At 38.9% G+C, this 16,886-nt stretch overlaps 2 protein-coding genes and 1 long non-coding RNA gene across 4 annotated transcripts; 1 reads left to right on the forward strand and 2 right to left on the reverse strand.

Annotated features, from left to right (window-relative positions):
- Positions 1 to 2,400: 2,400 nt before the first annotated feature.
- On the reverse strand, positions 2,401 to 7,232 carry rps24 (ribosomal protein S24). Of its 2 annotated transcripts, none has more exons than XM_058652230.1 (7): positions 7,187 to 7,232; positions 6,619 to 6,725; positions 5,882 to 5,947; positions 5,580 to 5,789; positions 4,503 to 4,616; positions 3,060 to 3,080; positions 2,401 to 2,490 (listed from the first exon to the last, which is right to left on the reverse strand). In XM_058652230.1, the coding sequence occupies exons 1-6, from the start codon at positions 7,215 to 7,217 to the stop codon at positions 3,075 to 3,077; spliced, it is 534 nt and encodes a 177-aa protein (XP_058508213.1). In that variant the 5' UTR covers positions 7,218 to 7,232; the 3' UTR covers positions 2,401 to 2,490; positions 3,060 to 3,074. The 2 variants fall into 2 exon arrangements, with proteins under 2 accessions (XP_058508213.1, XP_058508212.1); XM_058652229.1 differs by lacking the exon at positions 3,060 to 3,080 and adding an exon at positions 6,826 to 6,870.
- A 944-nt stretch (positions 7,233 to 8,176) lies between these two features.
- On the forward strand, positions 8,177 to 9,254 carry LOC131474396 (uncharacterized). Its single transcript, XR_009242285.1, has 2 exons — positions 8,177 to 8,966; positions 9,083 to 9,254. It is a non-coding gene; the product is annotated as an uncharacterized LOC131474396 (long non-coding RNA).
- Positions 9,255 to 10,454: 1,200 nt separating this feature from the next.
- On the reverse strand, positions 10,455 to 16,115 carry eif4ebp2 (eukaryotic translation initiation factor 4E binding protein 2). Its single transcript, XM_058652299.1, has 3 exons — positions 15,799 to 16,115; positions 14,057 to 14,236; positions 10,455 to 12,460 (listed from the first exon to the last, which is right to left on the reverse strand). The coding sequence occupies exons 1-3, from the start codon at positions 15,929 to 15,931 to the stop codon at positions 12,429 to 12,431; spliced, it is 345 nt and encodes a 114-aa protein (XP_058508282.1). The 5' UTR covers positions 15,932 to 16,115; the 3' UTR covers positions 10,455 to 12,428.
- Between the last annotated feature and the right edge of the window lie 771 nt (positions 16,116 to 16,886).

The following is a 16,886-nucleotide window of genomic DNA, read 5'->3' on the forward strand; positions in this document are numbered from 1 at the left end:
TACGTCAAGGAATCGCACATTTTCCTGCACATTAAAATGCAACACAAAGTGCTTCACACCCCACAGACAACACCCTCTCACTCACGAGAACATACATGCATCACAAACACATTGAAATTCACTCATATGAGACCAAGATAGATCATTAAGATCAGAATGTGCACAGATAAGGAGCTAAAAAGGAAGTATTGTGACAGAGAAAACATTCATACTAGGACTGTTTAACTCTATTACAGCTATTGATATCTGCATGAAAACACAGTGGCACAAAGGAACAGTGAGTCGGCAGGAGTTCTGTCCATTTTCCCCCCGTATATTAACACAACTCAGTGCTCTGTGTGAGAAGCCATTAAAATGGCACCTGTTGTGTTCGGCGTAAACACGAGTTCCTAATAACAGTTGGTCATAAACCTGACGGAAATTATCTTTTCTGTAAGAGCAGAGTGAGAATGCCTTTTCACTCCAAAGGCAGGAGCAGAGGTGAGTGTTTATGAATGCTGCTTTATGTGTATGTTGATTTATTTTGCTGACATTTATGTACTATGATGACAGTATAGTGTCTGCAGCTTTGCAGCTCAACGTCACTATCTTCGCTGTACAAATCCAAGTGATGTCGCCCTGTTTCTTTCCTGTAATACAAAATACACAGTGAAGACAAAACAAAGGAGGGGAGGCCGGCATGTTGAAAGTAAGCGAGGGACACTGGAAACATGGGGCTGCAAAGAAGAAAGAGGAAAGCGAGACAAAGACTGAGAGGCAGAGGCTCCTGGGACGAGCTGACACTGCTTCAGAGAGAGGAGCTTAATTTCCCAACACCATCTGTTACCAGTCCCTGGGTTGAAAGCTCCACTTATGTCAAACCTCCCACAATCACACACCAGTCGAGGAACCACAGAGCAGCGAGAGACACCACATTGTCTTTCCCCATGTCTGCACCCCCCCCGAAGCTTTTCCTGGTCCACAGCTACGCTACAGTCAAACCCACCCACTCTCTTCTGCTACAGCAGCACTTACTTTCACACGTTTTTATCAGAGATAAATGACACTGGCTGCTTTTTTCTGGGTCACATGTTTTGTTTTTTCTAGTTTAGATGTTGAACATGTCAAATGTAAGGGAAGGGGGGGATTTCCTGTTCGTCAGCTTAACATCCCACACCCAGCTTCATCCTAATCAATGGAGTTGTCAATCAATACAGATAAATAGTGAGTGTTTAATTGTGTGGGTATAATTGACTTGAGCAAAGCTTGAATTTGTTGGACTTTTTCTGGCATTAAACACTGGACTTTGTCAGGACCAGTAGTCCTCATAGAGACCAAAACCTGGTACTAATTAGGCAAGGCTCAGATTTGAGAGATTAGGTTATTGTTGAGATTCGAGAAAATGCTTTGTTTATGCTCGACAAATGAATGGAAGTCAATGCTGCATACTCAGGATAGCTGAGCAAACCTGTTTGTGTCTTTCGGATGGGGAATAAAATTTCTATCCATCTTTTAGATCATTTCCTTTTCTGGTTGCATATAACTGGAACTGTTCAGCTCATTTAAGTAAGTTTGAGTTTTGATGCCATCTAAAGGCCATACAGGCCCTCCATGACACTTTGAAAGCAAAGGGTAGGGTGAGCAGCAATATGTTACTTCACTGGTAAATGCTTACCTATAATGTTTAAAAACTAAATGTCTCACATGTACACATTTCTCAAAAACATTTTATATATATATATATATATTTGACATTGAGCCCCAATAATGAATGGCTGGAGTAACGTTTGGTTACTTTGAAGTAATGTCATTGCAAAACCACTAGATGTCACCATCAACCGTTACACAATATGACCTAAGCTGCATGTTAAGCAAAACTTCTTACTTACAAAGAATATTATGTACTGAGTTGTCAAAATATACTTACGTATTAGTGTGAATGAAAGTTACAAAATCCATAATTCCAACAAGTTATGGTTCAGTTTGTTACTAATGTGTTTTCATTAGATTGTACCAAAATATAACAGTTGACACCTGCACAATTTTGGCACCCTTCTCTTGGGCTACCAGAGTATGGTACAAAGAAACATAACTCCCTTGTGCTCGGTGTCTTAACACCTACAGTTTATTTTCATACAAAGCTTGACATCTTGCTGAGAAACAGCCACAAACCCAGCCAGGAAAAAAATCTCGCTACTGGATGTGCTCCATTGTGTAGTTGTGACACGCCGCGGTTGATGTCGTCATACTGTTACGCCACCGTGCAATGTATCTCGCCGACATGGCCATCGGGCACAGCCCACATACAACCTACTACGTAAAGAGGTACGGTTCTCAGTCGAAAAGACAAGCGACGCTACTACCGACTTGAATCGGGGACGGTTGATCAAATAAATTCACAAAAAAAAAAAAAGGCAGAGATTGTTTTCCCATTTTTTTCGAAACTTTTATTTGATGACAATATACAAGAACATGTTGAGCACGAAGACCATCTTAGGCTGATCAGGCTCACTGTGGAGAGAAAACAGCAAAAATCAATACAAACTCCATTTTCATTTTGTCAAAAAAGGAAAGAAAAAAAACAAACACTCAACGTGCGAGTAGTTTTCAGTTAAAGACAATTAGAACAAACAACCTGCAAATTTAGTGAGAAACATTCTACTCGACACCATGACTGACAACTTCATTCATCCATGTATTTTAACAAAAACACACTGTTATGACATTTAAGAAACCAGTGAGGGACTCACACTTTGGTAGGCTTTAGTTCAGCTGCCTCACACTTCATGAAACACTATAACCCACATGCTACACTCTAAATTATCACGTATTAACTAGTAATTCAAAGCATTTGCCAAAGCACTTTTCTACGTAAAGGTAAATGGCAAGCGGGCAAAACTTTGTATTTGCCCAATTACGACAGACGGTGGTAGAAAGGACTGGGACAGAGGGATAACCTGGCTAACATGGAAAAGAGGGAAAGTACAGAGGGAAAGGTAGATGTAACATGCAGGGCACAACTCAGGTCTATCAGCTTTTGATGTGCAACACAATGGCACACCATGCTTGTGCTTCTATACCTGCACACTGACACCTCATTTCTGTAAAACAAATCCATGGGAAGCAAAATCAAGAACAAAAGAGGGGGGAAAACAAAGTTAATGATGATGAAATATGGAATACAGATGAGTTTATTTATGTATGTATAACATTCAGTACTAAGCCAATTAAAACTGGAGGTCTACCAATATAATCTATTCTACGGACAATGCCAAACTTAAGCCAATGGCAGATGTAATGCCTTTTTTAAACAACTTTTTTTCTCCCATCTGATAATAGTTTAATAACTTTACACAGCATGACTTGTTTAAATATTAACTGAAAACGTATTGTGCGTCTCCCCAAAGTGCAGTTAGTGCCTGCATTTTAGAGCACATACATCTTAAATAAAAATATGCAAGGTAAATATTTAGCATTTGCAATAGGCAATCCTTTCCAGTATTAGTGAGAACAAATGCTTATGTGCATGATAATCAGTCATTTAAATAATTAGCTGAGGCAGATTGTTTAACACTAGATCTATCTGAAATTGAAACCATGGTTACAATAGATGGATAACAGATGCAGGTGTATGGTATTGAACACACTGGGTGCGTTTGTTATTCTTAAATCCATTCTAAATTAATTCAGGCTTGTGATGATGATGAAATATGATATTGTTAATTTCCTTTATTTTAGGTTGTCAAGAGTACTATTAGTTGTCAATTTAAGCCAATAAACTATTATTAGTGTTAAGAGAATTTAAGTATTAAAACTTAATGTTATCAGTGGGTCACGTTTTAAATTGGATGCACATCCAGTAGGGAAAGCACCAAGTCTTTTGCTCTCAAAATGAAGTGGGGGTGTAAAGGGAGGAGTTAGCTAGTGATCTATTTGCCCTTAATTATTACACTAAAGTTAGTCTAATTATGAGAATTTACCTTCTACAGTTCCAGAAGAACATTTGATACGATTGGAAAGATGACAATAGAAATTATAACAGGACAAGATATGAAAAACAAAGATTATAGCAGGGTGGAAAAAGAACAGGTATGCAATGACATTCATGAAAGAATCAAGTGGATAGGAGATGTCATCCTTTGCTTCTCTGAAGTCTGATTAAGACAGATTCACTGGAATACTTGTTATACGTGTTATAGGCTCTAAATTGAAGTTTTTTCCTGCCCAAAAATATTTATTATACAACCTCAGGACAGACTGAAGGCTAAAGTGACTCAGCTAAGACTTCCCATTTCACATTCTCTCTTCTTGTTCTTTTCCAGCACAAGACACGACTTGGAATGAATGATATTTGACATTTCACAAACATTTTTGTTAAACTGGTTCATCTACAGCTATCAACACCAAGAGTGGCTATGTAGAAATAATAAAAACTGACATAGCACAGCTCTGATGTTGTTGAGACCACAAGTGTCTTGAGTGAACGTTTGTTTGGTGTTAAGTTCATTAAACAGCAACAGTACCTTTTTGCCAGCAGCGCCCACACTGGCCTTCTTGATGCCTCGTACTTTCTTCATTCTGTTCTTGCGTTCCTTACGCTGTTTCCTTGAGGTCTTCTTTTTCTCATAGAGACCATGCTGAGGAACACACATGAACAAGAGCATAATTTTAAGGATATACTCAAAACTCTAAATTAAGGTTTATGAACTCAATCATCCATGTCACAGAGGGCTCAGTAATATCCAACTATGGTCGATATCAGTTTGAGAGGATAAGAGTCACAGCACACCAAGCAACTTATCTGCACATGCATTTTAGATAAGACACTGCACTAGTAACCTCATATTGACATTGCTTTCACAATGATCACACTAACTTCATTAATATAACTAAGGCTACAACAATAATCGCTAGCTATCTTGATAATTGCTCTGTTGATGGCTTTTTTCTTTTTAAATAAACAGGTTTTGGAATGCCAGCTTCTTTCATTTAAATATATTCTGGTTTCTTCACTCCTCTGCAACAGTTAACTAAATGTTTTTGAACAAAACGCATGTCATTTTAAGCTTTGGGATCAACATTGACACTGCATTTAAACAATGCAACTATTCTATAATAAACAAATTGACAGGTTAATTAATGATGAAAATGACTGAGTTGCTGGCCTACAAATTGTCAGACAATTATATTGACCATCAGAAATTAAATGACCTTTTCTGGGCCAGCAATAAGTATTATAAACACCTGAGACAGACTGAAATGTGGTCTTCAACCAATTAGCTTCTCATAAAAGCACCTAAACACCTAAAAGCAAATAGGCAGTGCCTCTGCATTACAGTACATTAGCCATCTTCTAATATAAATAAGTAATGTGCATTTCAGCAAGGTACTTTTCATATCACCCCACATTTTAACTCTAATAAACCCTGTTGCTCCGCTGCTTCCTGCAAGCTACAAGACATTGGTGCAACAGAGCCTCTACAATATAAGCATTACAGCTACTTGCTGTTGCATGTCTTATAAAGATTAAACTCTCTCACACAATTACATGCAAGCCTAGTCAAAGCATTCAGTTAGACAGTCGATATTTCAAAACTCACCCTTGCCAGTCTGTGTTTGGGCTCATTCTTCTTAGCATAGTCTAGGGAATCGTACACCATGGCAAAGCCGGTTGTCTTGCCACCACCAAACTGAGTGCTGAAGCCAAAGACGAAAACGACATCAGGAGTGGTCTTGTACATCTTGGCAAGCTTCTCCCTGATTTCAGTTTTGGGAACTGTGGCCTTGCCAGGATGCAGGACATCGACGACCTGTGGAGACAACAAAGATTTTATTTCTACAAACAATCGCTGATGTGAAAGGCAAAAACAGTACTTAAGTGCGTGTGTGTGTGGATTCTTACCATTTGCTTCCTCTGAAGCAGCCGGTTCGTCATGAATTTGCGGGTCCTGACTGTCACTGTGTCATTCTGAGGATGAGGGAAAAGACAAAGATCACTCACTTTAGTATTTCAGATAACATCTAGTAAAGACTTTGAATATATCTACCAAAGTTACTGTCCTGACACAAACCTACACGTTTATCATCCACCTGGCTAATGACAGACCGCTAACCTGAGCTATTCAACGCTTATACGACCTAGTACCTAGAAAATACATTGAGCCATTTTATACATTTAAGAAATGCTGTATTTAAATATACCACGTTCGCATGTAGAGAGGACCAGGCCACGGGTGTCAGTGAAATGTGTGCTAACATTAGCACCAACAAGCTACAACGTCTCTACTGTGTCTACATGGGCGATTTAACGTCTACACAACAAATGGGGATGTTATTAGACAGTTAGAATGTGTGTGGTGATTCATGAACCGATTTACAAACACATCGTGGGAATAAAATACGCGTCCGAAAACGGGTAAATACAGTGAGTGTGACACCGGACCGACAACTTTCAGGATAGCTAGCATCTGGATGATACACCTTTATTTCCCTCCATATCCAACTCCTATCACGTCAATATCGGCATGTTTCTATAAATTAGGTTGTCGAGACCACGTAGCCTGCATTTTACGTGTGCCGATGAACGGATTGATTCGATGATTAACAGATTTTACTGTAACTTTTTGCCACAAGACTCACCATCTTTACGTCGGCCTTGCTCGGGGACGTAGAAAAGGAGGGAGGACCAGTTGGCGGCCGGATTAATGCCTGCCGAAAAGTAGCAGAAGGGCACGTACTTGTGTTGCCTGATGAAAAACATAAAAAGAAACGAAATTTTAAATCTATCTCTATTTTGTTTTAGTTTGTTTTATCATAAACGGAGGGTGAATAAATTCGGACTACAACCTATTGAGGAAATATTGCGGTCCAACGTTTTCCCAAAAATGTCTTCTATTCAGCGTTCAAGTATTTGAAATCAAATGCAAATTAAACAAAAGAGCAATTCTGATTAGAGTTAGACCTGACAAATGTTCATTTTACAAAATAAGAGCGCAAACAATAGACTGTTAATGCGATTATTAATTAACAGTTAGTATGTACATCTGACACAAAGCAAGCACCTGCTGCATCCACAGGGTGTCAGTATTGCAAATACAGATACTGTTGGATTTACAAATGAACAAATTAACCCAAGTCATAAATGGTCCGTGTACGTTTTGACCGTCCGTTTTTTCGTTTAAACCAATTAATGAGAAAACGGAAATACCATCGTTTTTCGTTTTTTCGTTTTCAACCATTCGTTTCTGTTGTCAAAATCAGAACACGAGAAATGAGAAAACCAAATTAAAATAAACGTGCCGATTTTGTTTTTTTTTGACCATTTATTTTGCCATTTTTTTCTGTCTGAGGAACGAAGTGAAGGACAGGAAGTCAGGTAACCCAAAAGTAAAACAAATACTTCAAAATAAAAGCCAAGCGGATAGTAGAGAAATAAATGATGGATGGATAGATAGATAGATAGATAGATAGACAGACTGACTATTAGTGATGTTTATGTTTAAGTCTGTGCATGACCTTATGCATCTAAAACGTCTGCCTGAGGGTAGACGTTCAAACAGTCCGTGTCTGGGGTGAGAGAGGAACTACACCGACAGTCAAGTGTAGAGTACGGCGGTAAGTCCATCTATGTTATCAAGTCTTGGGAGGGGGCTATTATTGATAGCCAAGAAAAATGGGTAACGAGCCCGCGTTCACTCTCCCTTCTTCCTGATTGGTTTGAGCTTTCGCGCGCCAATACTCAAACTCCTTTAAAAGCCACTTCCGCGTTGGCGAGAATCGTGCAGTAAAAGGGAGAGGAGCCCGAGAGGTAAGTTGTGTTTGAAATTAAATTTGAATTTTTTTTTTATTATTATTTCTACGGTCTGTGTTTCACCACTAATATCAGTTGTCTTCTTATCGGTAATGGCGTATTTCCACCGGCTCTACTCGCCTCGCCACGGCACGGTTGAAGTAGCGTTTCCACTACCACAGTACCTGATAGCAGGTGCTATTTTTAGAAGAGAAGAAGGAGAAGAGATGTCTGACACGGAACAAAACTTGACAGATATCAAGCTGAACAGCGCCGAACTGTAGATCAGTTAAACTACTTGACAATCCTAAAACCTGGGTTGATCCCAATTACCCTTCTAAAATCTCAATATTTAACAGAGGAGTCTGGTCCGCGACTGGCATCACACTGCCGCTGTGTTTCTGTGCTCCGGTTATGGAGGAAATACTGAACAAATAGTTTTAATTAACTGATTCTAGTGATTCAGTGACACTGAAAACAACTGCTCTACAAGTCACTCGTGTGTGTGTGTGGCGTATAAAACGAAGTCACCGCAGTTTCACGCCACTGTTGCCCACTCCTCAGTAAGGAAAGTCGCTATTGGCTGTCCTAAAAGTCGCTAAATGACGCCTGATTTGCATCATTGACAATATGCCTTATATAACCGCACGGTACAGATATCAGTATAGACACATATCAAGACATGACATGTATGTTATGTCTTGATATGTGTCAAATGCAGTCATTTATTTTTGTGTGAGACTGAGTGAAGAAACATTTACAGCCCTCTCTGTAAACCAGTGCGTGAAAGGCAGCGGCCATGCGCATGCGCGATTCATTAGCAGCCTGGACGCCGAGGGGTGAGGGTCTAAATCTCTCAATCGTACTGTGTCGAGGCGAGTAGATAAGGTGGAAATACGCCATAAATAAACGCTGACTTTTGCTGGTTTACGGGTTATTTTCTGCTCATTCTTATCATCTCTTCACCCCAACCGGCTCCAATCTCAACTGATGCACCCAGGGAGCAGGAGAGGATGAGTCCTTTACTGTTGTAGGCTTTATAAAGTTATGTTTAAAGCTTCAGAGGAAGCAAAACTTTAATGCCAGTGGGTGCACCCTATAAAATGGCTAAAATGGTTTTACACGGGTTTCAATGTATTTCATGGTTTTACAAGGGTCTCTAAGACATGGACATGTGTGGAACTGAGTTTGACTCCAGGTAAACTGATCATTTAGGAAACTGTTAATCCAATTTTCACAACAGTTTATATCCCATAATGTATGCGAGTGTCATTAATGACTTCATTATTTTGTTATATCATTTTGTCTTATCAGTGAGATAACACAGCTTGGAGAACAGCTTCAGAGCCACATGTCCAAGGAAGCAAGTCTCAAACTGGAAAGCCTTAGTGAGGATTTTGTCAGGCGCCAGTAATCCCTGCCAACATTTTGAAAAATGTAAATGGTTAATTGTCTGCTATGCATACAAATAAAAGGATATATTATTCATTACTTGTATTCATTACATGGATTTGAAAGTTATGCAACTTCCTGTGCAGAATCAAGGGTTTCAGTGCTTTTGTTTTACTTTCATCAAAATATCTACTAGTGTCCAACTGGCTGGTGGTACTATATTGTATCAACGTGATAATTATATCATATAAACGTAATACTATATTGTTTAAAGGTGATGATTAAATGTTGAAAGAACTGCGTGCCGGTTTCCAATTGGCATTTATATGTTTTAGCAGTTTGGCTATAACATTTCATAGTTTACAAAGTGACATTAATTCACAAATTGCACAGAAAGAATGTTTCTGTGTTCATAAAAGTCAACACGAGTGTTTATTCTTCTCTGTTCCTGTCGCACACCGGGATAAAAGTCTCTTGTCAACAAGTGTCTGTGAAATACGCGTGTGTAAATAAAGTTTCAATAAAAGTAACGTCATCACGTTAGAAAACGTCACCACGTTTCAGACGCAGTCTCTTCTGTGACCCAATCAAAGTGTCGTGTAGTGTGAGGGGGTGTGTCGTTGAGTGGGGTGTGTGTCGAGTGGTCTGCGGGCAGCTAGACCCTTCAATTATAGGCCTATGAGCAAACCAGGCATACAGTTAAATACTATCATACTGCCACCTACTGGTAGCGAGGGTAAACATCACTCTGTCTGGCTATTATTTGTTTCTCGACTGTTCTCTTGGCTTTTATTTTGAAGTATTTGCTTTTACTTTTGGGTCACATAACTTCCTGTCCTTCGTCCCTCAGAAGGAAAAAAGGCAAAATAAATAGTCAAAACAAACAAAACCGGGCCGTTTATTTGAATTTGGTTTTCTCATTTTTTGATTTTGACAAAAACTAAAACGGCGTTTTTTTCGTTTTCTCGTTAATTGGTTTAAACTAAAAAACGGACGGTCAAAACGTACACGGACCCAATATCTTCTTGATTTCTCATCCAATCCATATTATAATGTAAGGTTACCACTACTTTACACCGGGTTCTCCAAGCTGGTTTGTATTTATTTAGATTGAAAACTATTTTATTTTAGATGGATTATGTTTAAGATTTTGACGTTTTAGGCAAGACCTTTCTTTCATTGTTTTATTAATGAAATTACTGAAACAAATTCACTTCCAGTACACGTGTTAAATGATTCCACCTCTGTTTTCTGCCACTATCTGCATAAGGAAACAAACACACAAAACCACAAATGTTTTTCCTCTGTTATAGAATTTTATTGATCTTGTTGAAACAATGTCCACTGCCGTCAAAGTTTCAATTAAGATAATGTTTAAAAACAGAGCAGATGTTACAGTTATTTTGTTTCACATCTCTTTTAAACACAATGTTAAGCCCTCGTTGTCAAACCAAACTGAATATAGAAAGAGTTTTTTTCACCAAAAATGTGCAAAGCTAAGTGGATTCAAGAGACCCCTCGATGGACTTATCACAACACATGGCCAGAGTTAAAATACAAAGCTGAAGATTAAAAATCAACCTTTCAGTGGCTCCAGTTACACAGAGAAACAAACCTGAATTAATTAATTTTAGATGGAAAAAAATCTCTCTGGTTACCACTTGGGCATAGTACAATTAGCAGGACCATGATGACTGGTGTGTAATAAAGGGGGCCTCAACATCTGAACTTCCCTACAATGACATGAACGTCATTATCCTTCAAACGGATCAGCTGCACGAGGGAGCAAATTATGTAGAAAAACAAAAAATGTATTTGTTTTCCCCAAGTGCTAACTACAATGTTGCCTGTTCAATGTTACAGTGAAAAAATAAACATCTGTTGAAAAGTATGACTCAATGACCTAGGTTTAGTTACTGCATTTCATGTCAGGTAAGGCATGATCAGACATGACACGTGAGAAAAAAAAAGAATGGATTAAGGACACTGGGGACAGATTTGTAGATGAAGAAGCAGTGTCCATCAAGCCTGACACAAACTGTTCTTTGACATGTTGGAGATATTTGAAGGCCGAACAGTGCTGCATCCAAACAAAATACTAACAAACAGTATTAAAAATAAAATGCATATAAAAAAAATAAATTCAAATTTCAAGTTCTTTTGTTAAAATTCTTATTGAATTTCAGTCAAACACTGGGAATGAACCACTTCCAAATTGTCCTGAATGCTTATCTGGATATTTTTTTAAAAACACCAACAATAATTTTTCCCCCTTCAATTAAACTGACAATGAGCACAAAACAATAAACCTGATCATTAAAAGTAGTTGTTAAAGGTGTATTGTCTTTTCTTGGCAGGAGTCAAATGTATTAATAAAATGAATAGCAAAATCAGGACAGCGATGATCCTCAGTGGTTTGACATTCTCATACTACACTTCAATTTATTTCTCATGAAAAGCTTGTTTGCAGTTGCTGGATTTACAATTAGCTTCACCCAATAGTGGCAAATACAATCATTCTATGATTAGAAACCAATAAAACACTCTACTAAGATTTATTTTAGAGAAATGGTTTCCCCTGACAATTGGAAACGCACACAGACTTGTGTTGGTAATGACGAGTACAATCTTGGAATGGCGTGAGATTTCTTTTTCTTACCTAATTACAAAAAAAAACAACTACACAGCATCCCTTTACATATCGTCAGGGGGAAATAACCCGACCAAACAACCAATAATAGATTGCGGGGCTCTTCAAGTAGATCCAAAAACCAAAAGATTATTTAAATAACATCCTTACAAGGGCCTTTAAAAACCAAAATCTGGAATGAATATCAAAGCTTTAGACTCATAATAAGGCCAGTAATAAATATTATCCTCCCCCAATTATTAAGAAATATTGCCAGTTTTGCACTGTGCTCTGTTAAGGAACTTGACTCAGAAAGCTGTAAAATGAGCACTGCAGTCTAATTTGACAGTTTGTTTGGGTCGTTTATATTCAGGCTCACCTTGTTGTGTGGTAGTTGATGTGTACAGCATACTGGTAACCATGGAAATCTATTCAAATAAGCCTAGCTTCCAGAGTTGGCCAATGCCGTACCTGTATGTATAATAAATCTCCATGGCTGACACACATGACATCCAGCAGTGAGACAACGAGCTAAAGAAGATGGCTGCCATGAGGGCTCACAACATTGGTTTCTACAAGCCAAGCCACTGGCACGCGTGGTGCCAGGTCTTCTGCTTTTGCTGGCGCGGCTGCAGTCAGCTAGATGTCCATTTCAAACTGAGCATCGTCACCTTGAAGAAAAATAAAGAAAGACAACAAGGTGTGAGAGAAACAGCTTGGGTGGTTTCAATAAAAAAAGAAATAAAAGAAAACTGGCAAGGTCCAGAGAGTAAAAAATGAAGGTGGGTTTATTGGCAGAAATGAGACTATAGAAGCCATAACTATGTTTGTATAAGTCTGTTTTGTGTTGTGTCGTTTTGAGCCGACACACAGCAGAAACATAAGCTTACCACACAAACAACAGCAAATGGTTTTGCCCACATGAACCTGACGCACAAACCCACAAAAGGAGAAAGAGGAAATGGCAGAAAGAGATGTGAGAGAGGAAAGAGTATTTACACCCTTTCTGATCGGCAAAGGCCACCATAATACACTGCTGTGCATGGGAAAGTGGGTTCGCAGAGGAGTGCTCTATTTGTAGCCCCTGACATTTTCACCATTGGAGGTCACTAAATCTCTCTAGACCAGGGGTGTCCAAACTTTTATCACTTTAGGGATATTCACAGGAAAAAAAACATCTGATGAGTCGGGCCACTCAGTAAGAGAGGTATATCGCCTCACTTCTAGTGTGTTAAAGTTATCAAAATCAAATAAAATGCAGGTTATTTATGCTTGATAATTGGGTATGCTTTAATAAAGAACAGAAATCAGCAGAATCAGAATGCCTCTTTGTCCGGATAGTGATCCATCTTCACAGCCCTGTACACTAAAATCAAACCAAACATGTGGGGGCAATATTCTATTATAATATTAGAATTTGTGGCGGGCCAATCATAAATTTACCACAAGCCATAGTTTGGAGACCACTGCTCTAAACCTTACACACTAGATCTTGGAGGACAGATGCAATTACTTTGGGCTTACTTATACAACAGAGGGTTACTATAAATATAATTCGCAAATTACCCAATATCTGTACTTATCACAATAATTGTCAGATAATTAAAGGCTGAATTTTGAAGAAAGTTACCAGTTACTTTAAAATGTTAGATAGGTTAGATATTCAAAGTGATTATACTTGATATACTGTACAGCTAAGTGTGCTTGCACAATGTCTTGACAACACATTTTATTAACATAATAACACCTGCTACTAAAGTAGTATTTAATCAGCCAATCACATGGAAGTAACTCAACGTGTTTAGGCATTGAGTTGCGATGATCTTTGAAATTCAAACCAAGGATCAGAATCAAGAAAAAACACAATTTAAGTGACTTTGAATATGGAATGGCTTGTCTGAGTATTTCTGAAACTGTAAAATCTACAACATACTTCATGCACAACCTTATCTAGGGTTTTCAGAGAATGTTCTGAAAAAGAGAAAATATCCAGAGAGTGGCAATTCTCTGGGAGAAGAACGCCTTGGTGATGCCAGAGATCAGAGGAGAATGAGCAGACTTGTTTGAAATGACAGAGAGGCAGCAGTAACTTAATCAAACCTGTCAAACCTTGACGTAAACAGGCTACAACGGCAGAAGATCACACCTAGTGCCACTTCTGTCACTTTACTGAGTGTCTTTGTTTATAGCCAATAAAGTGGCTGTGGTTGTATTATTTATAGAATCATTGCTCCACCCTCGTTGCACTTGCATATTGTACATCTTACCGGTTGCGGGCTTGCCATCATGGTTATTGATGTGTTTCTTGGCTTCGTTCTTCTGGTTCTCACTTAGGACGTGTTGGCTGGTCACTCCAGGGATGACGGGAAGGTGTGCTGGTGGAGTCTGGGCAATGGGAGAGTTACGCCGCTCCAGAAGGAACTTGCGGTCATAGATGATCCGAGTTCCTGCAACAACACATACATCAGAGTTCAATCCTTTTTAGCTCCCTCTAAAGAAACAAATGAGTATGATGAGCTGGTGCTGTCATTTATGTTGTGAGTCACAAAAGGCTCATATTCATCTTTCAGTCATCGTGATCAGCTACAGTCTGTTTGAGCTTGGGCCAAAAAAAGTCCTAAAAACTGAGTCCCAGTAGAGCTGTATATGAAACTTTTAACCCAAATAGGGAAAGAACAGACACTAAAAAGTGGTTTCCAAATGTTTCCCATCCTGCTCTTCTGAAAAGATCAAAAATGTACAAAACATTAGCTGCTTAAATTGTTTAGTTCAAACGTAACATCACTCAAATGTGTTTATACACACAAAAAAACACAAGGTTCTCCTGCTTCAGTATACTGACAGAGAGAGAGAGAGTGAAATATTTGTTGTTTGTCTTTGAATCAAGTTGAATCATGAACATGAGACTGTCTGTCGTTTAAGTACTTTTTTTATTGTTTCTTAATGGCTCCAGTTTGCTGATCTTTTCCCACAGCAAATCTGCAGGTTTTTCATTGCAGGAAGACACTGGTGGAACCAGTCACATTAACAATGACTCAGTTCCAGGAAACAATTGCATAAGCGCAACCTGCGTCTGTGACGTCAAATAACTTTAAAAAAACAAACAAAAAAAACTTTTCTGCCTGTGTGAGTTATGTTATCGCACATTCATATAAACACCTGTGACTTGTACTATGATGCAAGTTTAACATACAAAAGTTATCGTTTCTGGCTTCGCTAAACTTAACATTGGCTGTCCCAGATAAACCTAGGTCACAAAATCTGTTACTGACTTACTCAGTTAAACCTTTCAGTTTTCAGATCCTGCTGTGAGCATATTCATGTGAAAGGGGCTAATTCATGAATGAAGCACTGAAAAGATTAGATTCAACAAAATATATTTAAAAAGGTGCGATCGCAAAACTAAAATATAATATAAAAATACTATAGGAATAGTTTGTTTATATTCTGAGGTTACTGAAGTGTTAATATATATACATTTTCAGAGTATGTGTGTGTAAGTTCAGAACTAATATTAATAAAACAACACATTTTTAATTTAACATCATTTCTGGCAAATGAGAGGCAAACAATTGATCAGTTGCTTGATCAGTTTCCTGTTAGAATTTAAAGAATATTAGTGCAGTCATGTACATACACCCTTTTGTGTAAGGGCATCATTAAAAACACTATAATTACTGCTACATTATCAATTTGCTGCGCCTCAACATAGAATCGATGTTTTATTAAGACGTAAAGGTGAGGGTTTGCATATAAATTACAGGTTATATTGTTTGCTATGGGCGTCAAATCGAACGTGTCGACCTGACTTAAATGTAATGGATGAAAAACAATGATCAGAATCCTTCCGCTGCAAACCTGCAAATCACACTGCAGCCAAAGCCGAGGGGGCGGGGCTAGGCTTTTGTTTTTGTTTTGATCAGGATGACAACGCAACCAAGGCCACAGTGACAGCAACACCTGGGACAAAAAGCCAAAAGACAAACACTTTGATTAAGTATGACTTTACCTCCAGGGGTGGTAGAGAATAAAGTGCCTCCAGGGGTGGTACAATAATCATGAGGTAGCTGCGTTGTGTCGTTGATCAACACCGTCCTGGTCGGGATGGCCCTGCTCTCGCTAAGCTGACGACTGGTCGACATTTTCAGCGCCGATTCGGTGACAAATCCAGCAGCTAATGAAAACCGGGGTGTTTATCTCCCGACGGACGGTGGAAACCCGGTCCGTTCCCCTCTCTCTTTATCTTCCCGAAGGCTTTCTTTCTCCTTTCGTCCTCCCAGCCGTCAGCACCGTCCCCTCCCTCAGCAAAGGCAGGAAGCGCGACAGACTCCGGGCGGATGTGACGTCAGCAGAGCGGCGTTGCGTCATGACCGTACGCTGGGCAAATTCCGAATACAAATACTTCTAAACGTCTAATGCGGGCTAAAGTTTTCTATACTTCCCGAATGTATTTTGTCAAATAATTAAAATATGTCGTTAGCTGCAGTGAACACAGTGACTGCCTTTTTATAGCTTCTTTCAGTTAAAGGACAAGAAGACTTAGTGACATCTAGTGGTGAGATATGGAAACACAATTGGATCAATAATCCAGCGCACAAAACAATGATGCACGAGCGATCTATGTGATTTCACACGCACAGATATTAACCAGCTTTGGTTAGGCAGCTTTGCTACTCGAGGGTTATTTCTGCGCTCGCGGTGCACATTATACATTCGCTCGTGGAGTGCTTCTATCACTGAGAAAGATTTTGGCACTCTGGAAGAGCCACTGGACTTTGCTTGACAGCTCTCAGGGAGCTCGGGGCTGCCAGGTATTATATTATATAGATATAAAATCACCAAGTGCTTCACAATAAACATATAATGAAATAATAAAAACAACCAAAGTACAGAAGACAATACAATACCTAAAACATAAAAACAGATAATTATACTTTAAATTTAAACACTTCATTCAACTAAAAGCTTGTTTAAAATGCCAGGTTTCCAGCTGCTTTATACACAATGTGAGTAGTAAAGCATTCCAAAGCCTAGGCCCTATTACTTGGAAGGAACAGTCTCCTCTAGTTTTGTACTTTGTTTGGGGACCATGTAATA

This window comes from Solea solea, chromosome 15, assembly GCF_958295425.1.
Source record: "Solea solea chromosome 15, fSolSol10.1, whole genome shotgun sequence".
NCBI lineage: Eukaryota > Metazoa > Chordata > Actinopteri > Pleuronectiformes > Soleidae > Solea > Solea solea.